This window comes from Peromyscus maniculatus, chromosome 23 (assembly GCF_049852395.1).
Source record: "Peromyscus maniculatus bairdii isolate BWxNUB_F1_BW_parent chromosome 23, HU_Pman_BW_mat_3.1, whole genome shotgun sequence".
In the NCBI taxonomy this organism is placed as follows: domain Eukaryota; kingdom Metazoa; phylum Chordata; class Mammalia; order Rodentia; family Cricetidae; genus Peromyscus; species Peromyscus maniculatus.
Genome location: NC_134874.1, coordinates 375,863 through 394,300, shown reverse-complemented (window position 1 = coordinate 394,300; position 18,438 = coordinate 375,863). Strand labels below are relative to the sequence as shown.

Below are 18,438 nucleotides of genomic sequence, written 5' to 3'. Positions count from 1 at the left end.
TGAGACATGAGAGTTTAGGGTGGGGAACAAGAATAGCTGCTTCATGGGTAGGAGTTTTAGTTTTGGGGTGGAGAACATGTTTTGTGTTGTCCAGTGAAGGGAACTGCACAATATTCAGCATGGACTACACCCACTGGATTGTTTATATGCTAAGTGCATCTTATTTCCATAAAAGAAGACGGCTTAAAATCATCTCTCTGTGACACACTAAGATGTCTGGTATTGCTTCAAATAACCTGGGCTCAGGGGAGACCTAATCAGTTACCAAGAAACAATTTTGGTTTGGAGGGGTGGGGGTGGGAAACGGAATTACAGCACAGTGCTACGCTGTCAGCCCCTCTTCCCCTGTGGGGTCCCGTCCTGATTCTCAAATGTGGAGCTAGCGAGATAGGGCTGCACTCTCCCAATGTGGCGCTCTTCTTGGAGCTCTCTAGGCGCCCACCCCGGCCTCTCTTGGCTGGCCTGGTCTCTCCGCCCTCCTTGGCACCAAGCTGGACTTGCGACCCACCAACCACCAGAATGCATTCTAAGCCGCACCCGGCTGCACCTGCAGCTTTCAGGGAGACGGGTATACACAACTCCATCAGCTTTGAAAAAGGACTAGACTGCTACTGTCACAATGGGCGGGGCGCGAGGCCACACCCCCCGGCTTGCCCAGGAGAGCTGCGGGTGCGAGGCCCTCAGGCAGCTCTGGTGGACTGAGCTGCTTGGGCCATGGCCGCTGCACAGCCCCGGCTTCCCGCAGGGGCCGCCATGGTCCGGCGCTTGGCCCGGGGTTGCTGGTCCGCGTTCTGGGACTACGAGACGCCCAAGGTGATCGTGGTGCGGAACCGGCGCCTGGGGTTCGTGCACCGCATGGTGCAGTTGCTCATCCTGCTTTACTTCGTGTGGTGCGCGGGCCGGGGCACGGTGGACAATCGGGCGGAAGGGGATCCTTAGCTGGGGGCATGCGCGGGAGCCCTTAGGGCCCCAGGAGAGGGACGCCCTGCTCTCTCCAGGGTTGCCTCCAGAGCCGGCACCGCCCTGTCCCGCAGGTACGTGTTCATCGTGCAGAAAAGCTACCAGGACAGCGAGACAGGTCCGGAGAGCTCCATCATCACCAAAGTCAAGGGGATCACCATATCAGAGCACAAAGTGTGGGACGTTGAGGAATACGTAAAGCCCCCGGAGGTGCGGCGCTTCCTGCCCCAGGCCCGAAGCTCCTCAGTGGTGTGACTAGTCTGAGTGAGCTGACCCGCCCACCGCGCTTTTATTTCTGCACCCAGGGGGGCAGTGTGGTCAGCATCATCACCAGGATCGAGGTCACCCCTTCCCAGACCCTGGGAACATGCCCAGAGGTGAGGCGGGTCGAGGGTGGCCTGGGAAACCCTAGGCCAGTTACAGAGTCTACCCTCTGACCTGTAGTCTCAACTCTAGAGCAAGAAGGTGCACAGTTCCACCTGCCATTCAGATGACGACTGCATCGCCGGGCAGCTGGACATGCAAGGCAATGGTCAGTGTGCACCAGGGACAGTGGGGAAGAAGGCGGCGGCGGGCGCACGCGGGGGGTGGGGGGGCAGTGTTAGCACTGACCTCAGCTGCTTAATCACTGTTTGCTTTGCAGGGATTCGGACAGGGCACTGTGTACCCTATTACCATGGGGACTCCAAGACCTGCGAGGTGTCAGCCTGGTGCCCGGTGGAAGACGGAACTTCGGACAAGTATGCAGGGTCCACAAACTTCACTGCTAGTCTCCTTTGTCCTTACTGATGAAGATCAGATGAGCTGGGGTGGGGAGTGGAGGGAGAGGGACAGTGTGTCCCCCTCCCTTGGGCTTTGGGGGAAGGGAGACTAAACCCTGTCTGTACCTTTGCAGCCACTTTCTGGGTAAAATGGCACCAAATTTCACCATCCTCATCAAGAATAACATCCACTACCCCAAGTTCAAGTTCTCCAAGTGAGTCTGAGAGGCAGAGTAATATCAAATACAGTGCCTGGGCAGTGTGGAAGCTTGTGTTGGGAACCAGGTGTTTAGAGTACAGGTCTGTCTTCCGCCATTCCTTAGGGGCAACATCGCAAGCCAGAAGATTGACTACCTGAAGCACTGCACATTTGATCAGGACTCTGACCCATACTGTCCCATCTTCAAGCTAGGCTTCATTGTAGAGCAGGCAGGGGAGAACTTCACAGAACTGGCACACAAGGTGAGGGAGGGTGTGGGGACAGTGTGGGGCCGGCATCTGCTACCCACGAGGGTTTTGCTGCAGTTAGTAGCACCTTCTCTGTCTTGGCCAGCCTTGGCTCTGTTAGGCAGAAGGGAGAAATGTGATCATGGTCTGTGACTGCACCTGCTCAATTATTGACACCTGGTCCCACGGCTGGTGCTCGTACCTCATTATACCAGACACTCACTTGTTCCCTGAACCTTTGGCTCTGAGCTGAACTGTCTCCCTTTGAGGGTTTTCTGCTCTATGCCCCTCAATGCTCCTTGGCTCATTTTTCTGCAGGGTGGTGTCATTGGAGTCATCATCAACTGGGACTGTGACCTGGACTTGCCTGAATCAGAGTGCAACCCCAAATACTCTTTCCGGAGGCTTGACCCCAAGTATGACCCTGCTTCCTCAGGCTACAACTTCAGGTACCTTGTTCTCTGAATGTTTGGGTCCATGACATAGACAGTGGTGTCTGCTTTGACTATAGTTCCGTCTGAAGTGGTCCTAAAGAGAGAAAGACGAGTGTGCACATTCAGTCTGACTGCTTGGACACTGCTCTTGGTTTACCCAACCCTAGGTTTGCCAAGTATTACAAGATAAACGGCACCACCACCAGTCGAACTCTCATCAAAGCCTATGGGATCCGGATCGATGTTATCGTGCATGGGCAGGTACGCAGAGCTGAAAAGTTCCACCTAAGCCTGAGCTGGCCTAGCTCCATGTCCCTTACATCACCCCACTGTGGTGATATATTGTGTATCCTAATAAAATTTGCCCGAAGATCAGAGAGACAAAGGAACCTCTTCTAGGACTCCTCAGCCTGAAAAAGCCTTGTTGCTTCACGCCTTATATACCTACCTTTCTCCACCCAGCCATCACTTCCTGGGATTAAAGGCATGTGTGCTTCCCAAGCAAAGGCATGAGATCTCAAGTGCTGGGATTAAAGGTGTGTGCCACCACTTCCTGGCTGTTTCTCTCCTAGACTGAGTCAATCTCATGTAGTCCAGGGTAGCTTTGAACTCACAGAGATCCAGATGGATCTCTGCCTCCCAAGTGCTAGGATTAAAGGTGTGTGCCACCACTGCCTGGGCTCTATGTTTGATCTAGTGGCTGGCTCTGTCCTCTGATCTTCAGGCAGATTTTATTAGAGTACACAAAATATATCACCACACTTCTGCCACAACAGCCTATCATGAAGGTCTAACTAAATGCAAGCTTGTTTTTTTACAGGCAGGGAAATTCAGTCTCATTCCTACCATCATCAATCTGGCCACTGCTCTGACCTCCATCGGGGTGGTAAGAGATGCACGTGGGAGCCTGGGTGGGTTAGGGAGTGTCTGATATGCCCTTACCCAGTGGTGTCTGCTGACTGCAGGGCTCCTTTCTGTGTGACTGGATTTTGCTAACATTCATGAACAAAAACAAGCTCTATAGCCATAAGAAGTTTGACAAGGTGCGTACTCCAAGGCATACCTCAACTAGCTGGCCTGTGACCCTTGCCCTTGTCTTGGGCCAGGTCCCTCCCCCACCTAGTCACTACTCCCAGGATCAGCCACCTACCCCTCCATCAGGTGGAGGGCTAACTCTGGGAGAAGGGGCAGAGCTACCACTGGCTGTCCAGCCTCCTCGGCCTTGTTCCATCTCTGCTCTGACTGAGCAGGTGGTGGACACTCTTGACCAGCATGTGGGACAAAGGCTTCCTGTCCCTGAGCCCTCCCAACAGGACCCCACATCCACGGACCCCAAAGGTTTGGCTCAACTCTGATCTCATCCTCACTAAGCCGCAGACCTGGATCTGGAGGGCAGGGACGGCCTCAGCTGCTTTGGCAGCCCTAGGCAGGATCTACTCTCTGCAGTAGCCAAGCATGTCTATGTGACTGAGAAACAAGAGACACCTGTGCAAGAGGACAGCGCCTTGCTCTGGCCCAGGCTTACATTCTTCCTCTCCCTAAGGCTTAGGGGAGAACTGGGTGTTTGCCATCTCCTTTACCAACCAAACTCCTCATAGGACCCCCTTTTCCTTCCTTGCCCACCTGTCATACTTTTGTACAGCCTTCTGGGACCCCAAATCAGAGCTAAGACTTCTGTTGTATAATTCTAAGCCCTCCGGTTAAGAGCACCTGCTGTTCTTCCAGAGGTCCTGAGTTCAATTCCCAGCAACCACATGGTGGCTCACAGCCATCTGTAATGAGATCTGGCGCCCTCTTCTGGCCTGAAGGGATATATGCAGGCAGAACACTGTATACATAATAAATAAATAAATTAAAAAAAAAAAGGTCATAGTATGCTGAGACCAATAAACCAGTGATGAGAAGCTTTCTGGCCTCAATTCTTTGAGAGTAGCTATGGACTCAGGAATATAAGGCAGGAGAGTCAGTTCCCTTCCCAGGGATCCTGCACTCTTGAGTTTACCTGCATTCTGGTTTAGATTACAGCCACACCTGCCAAGGGGACCAAGGCTATATTCAGAATCCCTGTGACGGGGTGAGGACAGTGAGTGGGTAGAGGACAAAGCCAGCACTAACATCAGGGCTGGGGTAATCTAGTTACTGCATCTTTGCTGTTTGTGGTGTGACTGGCTGGGCAAAACCTGTTGGGAGCCTGGATCTTGGTTCCCTGGTCTATGCTGAATGCCACCAGAAGGTATCCTAGCTTAGACCAGCACACTAAGTGGTCTAGTGGCTAGGAAGGAGACCCTTCAGTTTCTGCCCACATTACCTGAAGATTGCATGCTTGTGTGTGCCTCTAGTTGTCACACCAAGTGTTGATAGGATGCTTGGAAGGACACTAGCTCTCAATACCCCCAGAGCCTTCCTTGGTCCACAGGCCACCAAATATGTTTAACTTCCTCCATGTTTAGTTATAAGATGTCCAGTTATAGTTTTAGACAAACTGCCCTTTCCAGTTGGGTCTCTAGCTACAGCTTAACAACCAGGGCTAGAGATGCAGTTTTCTATTTCAGAATCCCTAAACTGACCTCCGAGTGAACCCAGGCTGAGTGGTATCTATGATTGCTGTGACCTACCTTGTGTTGCTATAGGATGGCTCTGCTGGGAAACAAGCCAATGCCTTTTAGGGCCAGAGATCCAGGAAGCATAGTTAACCATCTCCCTCCTCCCCCATCTTCCTAATTTGATTTGATTTCCATTCAGAAGGTCCCAGCACTGCCAACTCAGTCCACATTCCAAACAGGGAAGATCAAGTACATATCAGGTTTCTCCCTACAGACAGCCTGAGCTCATCAAGGTTTAGACTAGTTCCTGATGGACAGATGATAGATATTAAACTTTCCTTTCAGAGACTGAGGCTCCCAGTGCAAATACAAAATAGTAAGCTAAGAAGAGGAAATTGTAGGGGGCTGGAGAGGTGACTAAGCAGTTAGGATCACTCACTGCTCTTTCAGGGGATGGAATTTGGTTTCCAGCACCTACATGGTAGCTCATTACCGTCCATAACTTCAGTTCCAGGGGAACCAATGCTTTCTTCTGAATGTATGTGCATACACATACATTCAGGCAAAATATTCATACACCTAAGTTCGGTAGGGTTTCCCATCTCCCTGTAGCTATTATTTTGGGTTTCTGAGTTTGATGCTTTGGCCACTGCCCTGGTAAACTGGCTGGGGCCAGAAAGCAGCAGTAGACAAGGACTACATTTAGCTCAGTGAGATGCATGAGTTCTCTTATTTCCTGAGATTAATGAAAGGCTCTGCTCATCTAGCAGATGGGTCAATATCAGTAGAGGTGAGAACAGCTACTTATGCCACCACCACTTTGCAGTGCTGAGGGCATCTTTTCCTTTTCTTTTTTCTTTTTCTTTCTTTCTTTTTTTTTTTTTTTTTTGAGACAGTTTCTCTGTGTAGCTTTGGGGCCTGTCCTGGATCTCACTTTGTAGACCAGGCTTGAACTCAGAGATCGGCCTGGCTCTGCCTCCCAAGTGCTGGGATTAAAGGTGTGTGCCACCACCGCCTGGCTGGGCATCATATTCTTAAAAAGTCTAGAGATTAAACCCTTTAAGAGGGTGCCAGCTTCAGTGTTCCAGGTCTCTGATGTCCTGAGGAACAAGTGGTGACTGAGTACAAGCCCTCAACAAATCTCTCTGAAACCTCACATAACTGCTTTCCCTCCTTTCCTCCTTCCCTCAACAGTTCAGACTAAAATCTTGCATGTGAGAAGGCATTTCTTTAAAAAAATCTGTCTTATACAGGGTGTTCAAGTTTATGATAAATGTCACTTAAAAATCCTTTGCTTGTGGGCCTCAGGCTTATAAGGTCCTTGCTATAGTTCTGGTGGACAAAGAGTGGGTTTTCCACATAGACTAGGTAGGTCAGCGATGCTCTACCTTTCAGGCCCATCTCAGCCCATCTTGGGACAGAGCCCCAGGTCTCACTCAAGACACTGGGTGACAACCCTCCTCAGACTTTGCTCTGAAGCAAAAATGTTGGGTCTCCACATGTTTAGGACCTGGATTTCCCAGAAAGCAGCTCAAATTCTACTTCCATGAAGTTGAGAGAAAGGACCTTTTGTCTGAAAATAAGCAAGACTCTGTTATGGTCAGGGCTCTGTACCAGTTACTGCATCCTCTCTGCCCACACCCCCTCACCTCATCTCAGAACGTATTTCAGGCTTAGAATAGAAGGCAAAAGAAAGCTGTTATGGAAGCGCAAAGAAGTTTCAAACATGTTTATTTAGCAGGCAGCTGAGGACAGGCATTCCCTGCTCCTGCTTGTTTATGACACCCTGAAGCTCCCTGAAAGTATTCTCTCTGGTATTCCTGGACTGTAGTTATGAGTTTGGAAAAGTCAGGTGGTCAGTGGTTCAGCCATCTGGAGCAGGCATTAAAGTACCTTGTCTTATGCCTAGGCTTGCTAACAGTTTGATAAAGGGCTTGTTTGTAGCAGCCATTCTATGGTCTCCTGGAGGTATGACATACTGTAGTGCTTGGCAATATTCTGGAAGATTCTAATCTGTTCCATGAAGACCTGTAGGAGCAAAGAGACACAATGACTCTGGGTTCTACTCAGATAGGAGGGGCAAATGATCCAGTGTGTCTGTGAGAACGGCCCACCTCAATGTGGATGGTGAGAACAAAGTCCCCGGCACAACTGCAGTACACAGGCATATGGGTCTCTTTCATACCACGGCACTTCAGGCATACCTAAAACAAGGAAGCAGCACTACTGATCTTGGCTCAAACCGCTATCACACTGGATCCTATCTGTAGCCTTTCAGCCTTGTTGAGGAGGGAACCTTCATGAACCCACTGGTAAGTTTATTTCCCTATTGAAGTCTCATCAGGACTCAGTGCCTTGATGAAATTCAAGATTTATTCAAATCTTGCCAGCTCCTTCCTCCTTGCTGTGGGTATCCCCAACCTAGATTACCAAGGCCTGGGGGTGTCCTATGTCCCAACTGGCTCTGTCCCAACAGCTGCCCAGGGATATAACCATGGACTTTGCTCAGGTGCTCATAAAGTGCTGCCAAAGCTTTCTCTGCTCTGCTCTTGCACCCTACCGCTGACCCGTTTCCTGTCTATTGTCTACCTCCCTCCACTGGATGGATGAAAGTGCCCACAGAAGGAACCAACAGATGTGGACAGAATTAATGAGCTGGGTGCATGGATGAAGACTGACTCCTGGGGCTGTCCCTTGGAGGCAAGACTCAGGATCCAAGCATGCTCTTGGCTTCCCTAAAATGCTGATAGTGTCTGGAAACTCCTGGGTGGACTGGGGAGCTCACCAGGTCCTGTAGTGTGAAGGCCATCAGTTTCCTCTGCAGGACTTCCACCAAGGCTGACTCAATGGCAGCTGAGTCGTAGGGGGCCTGACAATTGGAGCAGAGCCACTGAGGGAGGATGGCCCCATCCTAGGAGAGTGGGGAAGAAGGCTGAGAAGTCAGTGTGAGTGGTAGCCATGGTCCACCTGGGCAATAGCACACTGGGCTGGTGTAAAGGGAAGATGTCACAGAGAGGATTGCTGGGGCAAAGGTAACCATCACTGCTCTTGGCTGCCTGAACCTTTCATTTGTGCTGATCAGACCTTTACAAAACAATTTTCTAACATGTTACAGTGGAATGGCTTGGGGGTGGCCTATTTTTAATCCACAAGGGGCAGTAGGTTAGATACTACAGGTTGGGCTACATGTCCCAACCACTTTGGACATTTAGAGGTTCTGATCACCAGCTGAGCTTACCTGAGAGAAGGAGGAATCTTTGCACAGGTCCAGGTCTCGGCAGAAATTACAGCTGTGGCAAATCACCTCAGGGAGCACGTAGGAGTGGCAGGGGTCTCTGAACTGGGCCTCTTCAGAGAATTCACCAACGTCTACCAGGCGAAGTAGGTCTCGGTTCAGCTTATTCACCTGATTTGTGATGTTTGTATCCAGGGACAATACCTATGGTGACCACAGCCCATCATGAAGTAGCTCCTAGGCCTTTCTGCCACTTTGGCTGGACCAAGTACCTCTTTTAAGCCCATTTCTCAGCACCACCTTAGCCCTTCCTATTCCCATCTGGAACACTCAGGATGAACTGATTCTCTACAGTAGCAACTCTCTGTTAGTGAGTGGAGACTTTACTGATGAACATATTAAACATTTCAGGCAAGAAACAGTGATTCTACACAATACCTTCCAGAAACCAAAGAGGGAGGACACCTAACTTGTCTTAGGAGGTCAGCATCACCCCAATACTGACCCAATACAAAGACATAGGCCATTAGCCACCATGAGAAAGGACACAAAACCCTCTATGTGTGCCAGATGAACCCATCAATATTGAAAAAATTCAGAATCCAAAAATAAAGCACAGATAAGGCCAATTAAGTTTTTTGTTATTATTTTTCTTAAAGACAAAGAGTCTTACTCTATAGCGCTTTGAAGATACAGGCTGTCTTTAAACTATGATCTTCCTGCATACCTCAGCCTTCTCTAGTGCTGGGACTGCAGAAGTGAGCCATCATGCCCAGTCCAATTAAACTTCCAAAAAGGTGTAAACATTCCTCAATGGAAAAAGGCTCTGGAACTGGATACCCTTATGTTCAGACAGGAAACTTGTGCAGACTGCAAAGATGAACTACAAATGGACAGATCCCAAAGTGCAGTTCATCCCAGCTTGTTTTCTGGGAAAGGTGGGTCAGTGACTGTCCAAAGTGTATTTGTGGAGAAGAAACATTCCTAGCTCACTATGTTAAACCCTAAGGTGTAGTCATTTGATATTCAGTGTTCAGCCTCAGAGTGAAGCGCTGGGACGCTCAGATGGCACAACGAACAATAAGTGCTTTGAGCAATGACCCACATGGTCACTGGTAATATCATCTCACCATGCTGGCCTGCCTTTCCCAGAAAACAAGCTCTGTCACCTCATTTGGTCTCAGAGGTCTGCTCTGGCTCATCAGGCCCACTGGTGGCAGGTGATCCATGAACTCCTTCCACTGTAACTTTCTCAGCATACCATCTCTCCTACCCCAGAGCCTCTGGCCTGGTTCCAGGTCCCTCCGAGTGCCTCATGGCAGAACATCTCTGAAGTGACCAGTCCCTTATGGTTCACTGTCAGGCTGAGAGCTATTAGAGGGGCTTCCTTATAATGCCTCAGCCCAAATGCCTCAACAATGGTTGCATGTGATAGGGACCCAGCAAATCCTGATGAAATGACTAAAGGATTTGAACCTGCCCTCACCTTGCACACATATTTGATGAACTCCAGAGCAGGATTATTGAGCAGCAAGTGTGAACCAGGGAGGACAGGGAACATCTCTGAGGGCTCAGTGGAGTTCCGAGAGCCTGTGACTTTCTTCTGAATTTTCTGAGTGATGGTGAAGAAGCTCTGAGTGAGCTCATTTGCCACATAATTTTGAGAGAAGGTGACCATTCCTGGGAAAGAGAGAGTGCTAAGGGGCAGATTCAGCTGGCAGTGGATATCTTACCCATTTGCCTGTACCATCTGAGGCACACAGAAATCAAGCCATAGCACGTAGCAGCATCCTTCTGTGACCAGGGAATGCTCACCAGGAAGGGCTCCAGCTGCCCCGTTAGCCTCTTGGGAGAACTGGCTAGCCCCCTTCCTCTTCACAGGGGTACTGCCTGGGACAGTGTGTCTCAATTCATTCTTCATGCTATGGTACACAGCCACGATGTATGCTGCAGAGAGAGGCAGATATAGGGCACAGGACCTCAGAGTCAGTTTTGTGTTGAAAAATACCCTAGAATTTGAAGAAGCCCTGTGGTTGGCCATATGGTCAGACACACTCATCTGAAATGTCATTGCTAGAACTGGATATAAGAAAGGAACTTATAGTTAGGTAGTGCCCAGCACTCGGGAGACAGACTCTGAGTTTGAGGCCAGCCTGGTCTATAGAGCAAGTTCCAAAACAGTAAGGGCTATACAGAAAAAGCTTGGCTTAAAAAAACAAGAACAAAACCAAACCAAAACAAACAAAGAAGTTGCTGATGTCTGAATTCATCCCTAGAAAAGTGAATAAATAGAACAACAAGGATAGTATGTGAAAATAGATCCTTAACAGCAAATGCTGACAGTATCCTAAAATCTGAACCCACATACCTGGAATATTTCTTCCTTTCTTTTTTGGGTTTTTTGAGACAGGGTTTCTCTGTGTAGCTCTGGCTTTCCTGGAACTTGCTCTGTAGACCAGACTGGCCTTGAACTCGAGGTCCTACCTCTGCCTCCTGAGTACTGACATTAAAGGCATTATGCCACCACCACCTGGCTAACCTAGAATATTTCTTGAGACTACCTGTCTCGGTGAAGGCTCAAAAGAAGTAGACAAAGACATAAGTAATCACAAATGAAACCAACTGTTGGTACAGACCTGTGGGGTGTGTGAGAAGTCCTGTCTATCTGCCAACAGTCTAATGACCATGCTCATCACTAGTTTTTCTGTTTTAATGAGTGGCATTGAATTACAAAAACAGTCCAATTCTTATGCTTACTGAACATGATAACCAGGTCTACAAATACTTTCAAGGTATAAGAGTTTTCTAGTTAGTGAAGCCCCAGAGGTCAGCCTCATTACTGTGTTAATATACATGTTCCCAAGGATATTAGCCATGAACCTACTAGAAATAAAACTGGGAAACACCTTTGGGACACTCTGGGGCAGCTGCTTACGAGGCCTAGAGAGAAGACAGAGAGCTCTTTCATCATCTGCCTTCAGTTCCCCATGCTGGAACAGGTAAAGAAAGCAGCAGCTCCACCAAGCTGAAATTTCCGACAATTTTCCTCTCCACACCAAGAAGCCAGAACCATTTTCAATTACTCAGCTGGTTGTCCAGCTTCAGCTTGACTCACCTGAAACAATCATGAGGAAGTAGCTCTGGCAAGAGGCTGCCTGTGGCAAAAACTGCAGAATGTTCCAGTTGTTCTCCAGTAGGTCCTCAACCTCAGATTCCTCCATACCCTCTTCCTCCTCATCCTCTTCCTCATCTTCCTCATCCTTGGTTTCCTCCTTTTCCTGGGAGTCTTGCTGTAACAAAGAGAACCCCTATTTTCACCATGGCAACAACATATAATAACAAGACACAGCAGACAGGACTCCTCTAGCCTGGTCTCCTGGATTCTGACACTGCAAGACCAGGGCTCCATGGAGCATGTCTAGCTCACTAGGGTGACTGGGAGTTAGAATTCTCATTTACTTTTAGGGGACACTTCAAAATTATCCAACTCTCCCTCCCAACAGGGCCAACCAACCAGAACTTCCCAGTGACCAGCTTCTTCCTCTGAACTTAATAATGTCTTCTTTAGCTGGGAGTGGTACCTTGAACCTGTGGCTCTATATTCAGGATGCTAAGGCAGAGTCACTGGAGATAAGAATTTCAAGGCCAGCCTAAGCTACACAGTCAGAACCCATCTCACAAAGCAGAACCTCTTCTAGAGTTGGTGACAATTTTTCCACAGACCCAACTTGACTGGGTGCCTGTGTTCCTGCCAGGGTGAATTCACTTCTACACACAGACACTAACACTATGCCAATATCCTGATGGCCACATTTCCTTTCTTCCCTCAGTGAGGTCTACCTCCTAGTCGCAACTCTAATGAAAACTGCTCCTGTCCAGGCGTTGGATACATGTTATCTAAGGAAGCCTTGTCCTTGTCCCCCCCAGATTCCCTTACGGAGACCCCAGCTTCTACTCTTCCTGCTGGCCAGTGCCTCCCTTTTCGGCTATCTGTGAAGACCCCATGGAGAGTGAAGGTCTGTTGTTTCAGCCTACTCCCTGGGTACTCCACTCTAGCATGAGGTGATCACCTGTATTGGCATTACACAAATGCCAACCCCTTGCCCCACATGGCTCCTTGCTGCAACCTCCATTCACCCACAGGTATGGCTCACACTGTGCATCACCAAATCCACCTGCTAGCTTCTGGATCCCATCTTTTAACAACTCTGCACTGGCGTCCCTCCCCTGAACTGACTCTGCCTGCTTTTTCCCCCTGTAGTATGTTATTCTGAGAGGGGGCAAGTAGATGCCAGAATTTCCATCTCCACTAATGCTGAATCCCATCCTGTGCAAAAAGTGAGCACTGCCAGCTCTCTGTGAGCACCTGAAACTACTGCCCAGACACCCATCTGCCTGAGCTGTTCCAGCTCCCAAGGTGTCTGTTCTCTTGCCACCTCTGACTTTGTGTCTCCACGGCTCCCCCTCCTCCCTTTTTCATGAATGTTGCCAATTTCTGCCTCATGGAAAGCTCTTTGCCCATACTAGGATGTGATGGAGTTGTGTTCCCCAAAATATTGTGCACCCTAATAAACTTATCTGGGGTCAGAGACAGAACAGCCACTAGATACAAAGGTTAGAAAAAATGGTGGCACACACACCTTTAATCCTAGCATTCCAGAGGCAGAAATCCCTCTGGATCTCTGTAAATTCAAGGCCACATTGGAAATGGCCAGGCATGGTGACACACGCCTTTAATCCCAGGGAGTGATGGTAGAAAGGAAAGATATATAAGGCATGAAGACCAGAAACTAGAAGCATTTGGCTGGTTAAGCTTTTAGGTTTTAAGCAGCACAGTTCAGCTGAGAGCCATTCAGATATGAGGACACAGAGGCTTCCAGTCTGAGGAAACAAGATCAGTTGAGATGTGGGCCAAGTGAGGTTAACTGTGGCTTGTTCTGTCTCTCTGATTTTCCAGTGTTCACCCCAATACTTGGCTCCAGGTTTGTTTTTATTAATAAGAACTATTAAGATTCATGCTATACTAGGGCTAACACTATGCCTTCAACTTTTCCTATAAGCTGATGAACTGGGTGGAGTCAGCTCTTTGCCACTATTGATGAGAGGCCCCAGTACCTGTCACATAGGTGAATGTAGCCCCATACATATGTGGAACCAGACCTAGGTTTCTTACCTGTCCACAGTGAATACTAGATGGAACTTTTCCTTTGATTCCACCATAGTTGGATGGATCCATCCAGAGAAGAAATTCCCAGCATCGAGAGAAAGAGATTGTCAGGGAATGGAAGATCTCTTTAGAATGGATGCTGCAAGAAGCCAGACAGAAACCACTGAAGTGACATCACAGCTTTCCTTATTCTTCCTTTTCCTTTGTAGCCATGCACTCCTTTTTTAACTTATAAGCGAACATCAAGTGGATTCAGACAGTCCCTCAAACTTTTAGGATACTGAAGAAGTTGCCTGGGGACAGCTGTCTGAGGAATAAAGGTGACCAAGAGGGAAGCCAGGGCAGGCCCAAGCTCAGTGGAGTCTCTAACTTAGATCAGGTGCACATCACTGGCAACATCGCTTCCTGCTTTCAAGCACCTGTAAGTTTTCTTCATCCCCCCCCCCCCCCCGAGACAGGGTTTCTCTGCGTAGCTTTTGGAGCCTGTCCTGGAACTCACTCTGTAGACCAGGCTGGCCTCAAACTCACATAGATCTGCTTGCCTATGCCTCCCAAGTGCTGGGATTCAAGTCGTGTGCCTCTACTGCCTGGCAGTTTTCTTCATTCTTACCACAACTAGCCAAGTTGGCCTCTATCACTAATCCCACCCTTGGGAGATCCTAAACAGACTTCTCTCCCTCTCTTTCTCTTTTTGAGACAGGGTTTCTCTGTGTAGCTTTGGAACCTTTCCTGGAACTCACTCTGTAGCCCAGGCTGGCCTCGAACTCATAGAGATCCGCCTGCCTTTGCCTCCTGAGTGCCAGGATTAAAGGCACGCGCCACTGCCACCTGTCTCTCTCTTTTAAAGATTTATTAATCTTGATGTGTATGAGTGTTTGCTGTTAATGTTTATTGTTCTATCAGAATTGGAGTTAATATTGGGTGGCTCACAAAGTCCTGTAACTCTAGCTCCAAAGATCTGATTGATAACCTCTTCTGCTCTGGCCAACTCCCCCCCATCCCCTCTCAAAACCAAACCAAAACCAAAACCAAAACCTGAAGACTTTATCTTATCTACATTGGAGCCTCTGGGCCCAAATAGACTTGGGGATATGATTCGTCTAAGCAGAGATCACTGCCTGAAGCCAAAGGTACAACATGGGGTCCAGCAATTGAGAGCTCCAAATGAATGACTGCCTGGAATCAGAACACTCCCATGTGCCCATGCCCCCATCTGTGAAGAGTTTTTGTGACCTTTATGCAATAGCGCTCTATAGAACTGTCTTATAAACAGCAGGTATTCCTTGACTATTTCAGACTTGAACAACATGCTTTATATCTGATTTGTCCACCACAGATAAACAGTAATGTAAGCTGCCACTTCTTCATGCTGCAGAGCTTGACCCTTGGTGTACGCTTACCCTCCAAGCATCTCTCCAAAGCCACGGCAGCTGCATCAACAAGATGTCCCCGACACTAACCTGTTGGTGATATATTCCACATAGGCAAGGGCATCCTCTATCCGGCGCTTCTTTGTACAAAGGATGATGCGATTGAAGTTGGCATAGATGACTGATGACCCCAGCCGCTTGAACTCAGCAATGAGCCTGTAGAGTAAGTTTATAATTAATGGAGGAGATGCCCTGGTAGAAAATGAAGCCAGAAAATATGAAGAGAAACCATGAAGAAGACCATGGTGATACTGAAACAAGAAGTATCCTAACTATACTTAGAATGAGCAAAAGAGCAGACTCAGGACCCAAAAGCAATAAAGAAGAGATTTCTGTCTTTTAAGATGAGGTTTAGGGGCTGGAGAGAAGGCTAAATGGTTAAGAGTTTTGGTCCTCTTCCACAGGACCTAGGTTTGATTCCCAGCACTTATACGGATGCTCACAACCATCTATAACTCCAGTTCTGGGGGACCCGTTACACTTTTTCTGGCCCCTCTGGGTACCAGACATTACACATGAAGATATACATGAAGGCAAAACACTCATACATGTTGGGGTAATCTCTTTGTACGGTGTCAAGATGTGTCTCTGCCCTTCCTCACCTTCCTAAGGCACTTTCTGATTGGTTTAATAAAGAGCTGAATGGCCAACAGCTAGGCAGGAGAGGATAGGTGGGACTTCTGGGAAGAGACAGGAACTCTGAGAAAGAATCTGAGGTGGGAGATTTGCCAGTCATATGAGGAAGTCAGACTTACGGACATACAGTACTGAGGAGAGGTAACAAGCCATGTGGCAGAACATACGTTAATATTAACTGGTTACTTTAAGTTTTAAAAACTAGTTGGGAACAAGCCTAAGCTAAGGCCAAGCTTTCATAATTAAATAAAAGTCTCCATGTCATTACTAGAGAGCTGGCGGTCCAAAGAAAGATCTGCTAAAAACATACATATTAAAAAACAAAATAAAAACAGATGAGGTCTGGCTCCACTACTAGGCCTGACCCTGAACTTTAGAACTCTGGCAATCCTCATGCCTCAGCTTCCTGAGTAGCTGTGACTACAGGTATCATCACCATGGCAGAGCAAGACCCACCTCCCCTGATTTTAGACGGGAGTTTGGTTATATTCAGCATGGCAGAAAAATAGCAGAAACAATGGTAATAGATAGCCACCATGTATGACCTTCATTCAGGTTTTTTCTTTTCTTTTTTTCCTTCCTTTTTTTTTCTTCTTCAAAAGACTGGTTGTGAGCCTGGTGGTGGTGGTGGTGGTGCACGCCTTTAATCCCAGCACTTGGGAGGCAGAGACAGGAGGATCTGTGAGTTTGAGGCCAGTGTGGTCTACAGAGAGTTCTAGGACAGCTAGGGCTACACAGAGAAACTGTCTTGAAACAAACAAACAACAACAACAACAAAAAGTTTTTTTTTAAAAGATGTTTTTATTTATCCTAAGAATTTCTTTTTTTTTTTTTCGAGACAGGGTTTCTCTGTGTAGCTTTGCGCCATTCCTGGGACTCACTTGGTAGCCCAGGCTGGCCTCGAACTCACAGAGATCCACCTGGCTCTGCCTCCCGAGTGCTGGGATTAAAGGCGTGCGCCACCACCGCCCGGCAATCCTAAGAATTTCTTACAGCCCAGCCTAGTGGTGGTGGCAAACACCTTTAATCCTAGCTCTCAAGAGGCAGGCAGTTCTCTGAGTTTAAGGCCAGTGTGGTCTACTGGTCTACAGAATGAGTTCCAGGACAGCTAGGGCTATATAGAGAAACTGGAAAAATGGAAAAACCAAAAAGAATTTCCTACAATGTATTTTGATACTCTTTCCCTTCCTCCTCCTCCACCTCCCTACCCATCTAACTTCACAATCTCGCTTTAAAAAAAGAAAACCGTTCTTTTTAGATTTATTTTTAGGAGTGTTTTGCTTGCACATATGTTAAATATACTGTATGTGTGCAGTGTCAGCAAAGGCCAGAAGCCCAGAAGAGAGTGTCAGATCTCTTGGAATTGGCCTTATGGACGGTTGTGAGCCACCACATAGATGCTGAGAAATGAACCTAAGTTCTCTGCAAGAGCAGCAAGTGTACCTAATCACTTGCTAGAGTCATGGTTCCAATGTTGACTCATTCATTACTTCTAATATCACAACATTAGACATAGCTGATTGTACATTAGTATGGTACATTCACACTTAAGTGTAAGGTGTTTCCTTTTGTTTTTGAGACAGGATCTCACTATTAGTCCTGGCTGGCCTGGTACTAACATGTAGACCAGTCTGGCCTTGAACTCACAGAGATGCACTTGCCTCTGCCCAACCGTTGAGGTTAAAGGCATGGACCACTACACTCAGCCATGGTGCATTACTAAAACAAACAAGGTGCATGAGAACACATTAATACAAAAAGGAAGTAGTACTATGATGCTTTACCTAGCTTTCTGGAAAGATGAATGCACAGAGCCACAATAGTAGCTAAGCTTGCCCTGGGCTCTATGCTTCCCATAGCCACTTGGCTTGTGCCCCTCAGCCCATAGCCCGGGGTGAACACTCACTGCAAGAAGAGCTTCTTCATCATATTGTGTAGTGTCCGGTGCAAGGCTGGGTCATGGAGCAGAGAACATGGTGACTGGAGCCAGCGGTAGAAGTGCATAACCTGATTGTCAGCATAGATATTGTGGTACTGTGTGATCTCCTTTACCCAGCCAACTACCATGCTCTTCAGGATCCTGAAAGATGGCAAAGGATGATGACCAATACCATATGTTGCTGCTGGCATCACTGTCCTTTCTCATAATCCCTAACTGCCTTTGTCTAAATTTCATTCCTTGGTCCCATAACTTGTGGGCTTCACCTCCTTACCACTTTTCTCTATATAACTCCCTAACTTGCTCACCACACCTGGACAAGAAGACATATGATAGGCTTTTGTCCTTAAGACTTTTTTAATTTTTAGAAACTTACATATAGCTGTGAGAGAATGTACAGTGAGTATAGGTGCCCATAGAAGCCAGAGATATCAGATACTACTCAACATGGGAATAAACTCATGTCCTTTGCAATAATAGTATATGCCTTTTTTTTTTTTTGAGATGGGGTGGGGTATCACTGTCAGAAGAGTAGGAATGAAGAATCATAGAGTTGATTATGTGCCTTCCATGTAAAGAACCAGGGACTAGCCCAAGTTGGGTTTTCTAGACACCAGTGAGATATAGGGGAGGTTCCTGGGGCCAATTTAACACTCAGGTAGCACAAACTGGACTTGAGTCATGGAGGAGCCAGAGTATCTGAGCCAAGATGCTGCAGCCACTTTTATGGCTTCCTGTACAAATACCCACTTCTCTCAACTGGTAGTCTCTATCATCTGTGTCTGATCTTCACCTGCTGCTCAGGGTTGAAATATTTTTTTTCTGCCACAACTCTGCTCTCAGCCCTCCTAGCCTACTTCTTACCTTAGCAATTCCTTTTTTCTTT

At 47.7% G+C, this 18,438-nt stretch overlaps 2 protein-coding genes across 2 annotated transcripts in view; one reads left to right on the top strand and one right to left on the bottom strand.

Moving 5' to 3' along the window:
* The first annotated feature begins 659 nt into the window (after positions 1–659).
* On the top strand, positions 660–4,467 carry P2rx2 (purinergic receptor P2X 2). The gene is made up of 11 exons (XM_006984094.4): positions 660–890; positions 1,035–1,170; positions 1,266–1,337; positions 1,417–1,492; positions 1,604–1,700; positions 1,856–1,936; positions 2,045–2,183; positions 2,487–2,617; positions 2,770–2,863; positions 3,423–3,488; positions 3,568–4,467. Exons 1-11 carry the CDS (start codon positions 715–717, stop codon positions 3,955–3,957), a joined length of 1,458 nt encoding a protein of 485 aa, XP_006984156.1. The 5' UTR covers positions 660–714; the 3' UTR covers positions 3,958–4,467.
* Positions 4,468–6,859: 2,392 nt separating this feature from the next.
* Positions 6,860–18,438, bottom strand: part of Pole (DNA polymerase epsilon, catalytic subunit) — a 54,886-nt gene continuing 43,307 nt past the window's right edge. The window contains exons 40-49 of the mRNA XM_006984092.4: positions 17,520–17,693; positions 15,008–15,133; positions 13,554–13,686; positions 11,496–11,670; positions 10,196–10,327; positions 9,867–10,060; positions 8,384–8,584; positions 7,931–8,056; positions 7,260–7,349; positions 6,860–7,173 (exon numbers count right to left, since the gene is read on the bottom strand). Coding sequence (XP_006984154.1) covers positions 7,060–7,173; positions 7,260–7,349; positions 7,931–8,056; positions 8,384–8,584; positions 9,867–10,060; positions 10,196–10,327; positions 11,496–11,670; positions 13,554–13,686; positions 15,008–15,133; positions 17,520–17,693 — 1,465 coding nt within the window. The 3' untranslated portion in view covers positions 6,860–7,059. The remainder of the gene's footprint in view (positions 7,174–7,259; positions 7,350–7,930; positions 8,057–8,383; positions 8,585–9,866; positions 10,061–10,195; positions 10,328–11,495; positions 11,671–13,553; positions 13,687–15,007; positions 15,134–17,519; positions 17,694–18,438) is intronic.

What these genes read in the sequence shown, in the direction of transcription:
- P2rx2 (XM_006984094.4), top strand. Translation starts at nt 715, where the DNA reads ATGGCCGCTGCACAGCCCCGGCTTCCCGCAGGGGCCGCCATGGTCCGG. An exon ending in AATACGTAAAGCCCCCGGAG is followed by an intron (nt 1,171 to 1,265) that starts GTGCGGCGCTTC and finishes TTCTGCACCCAG; the next exon opens with GGGGGCAGTGTGGTCAGCAT. An exon ending in TCACAGAACTGGCACACAAG is followed by an intron (nt 2,184 to 2,486) that starts GTGAGGGAGGGT and finishes ATTTTTCTGCAG; the next exon opens with GGTGGTGTCATTGGAGTCAT.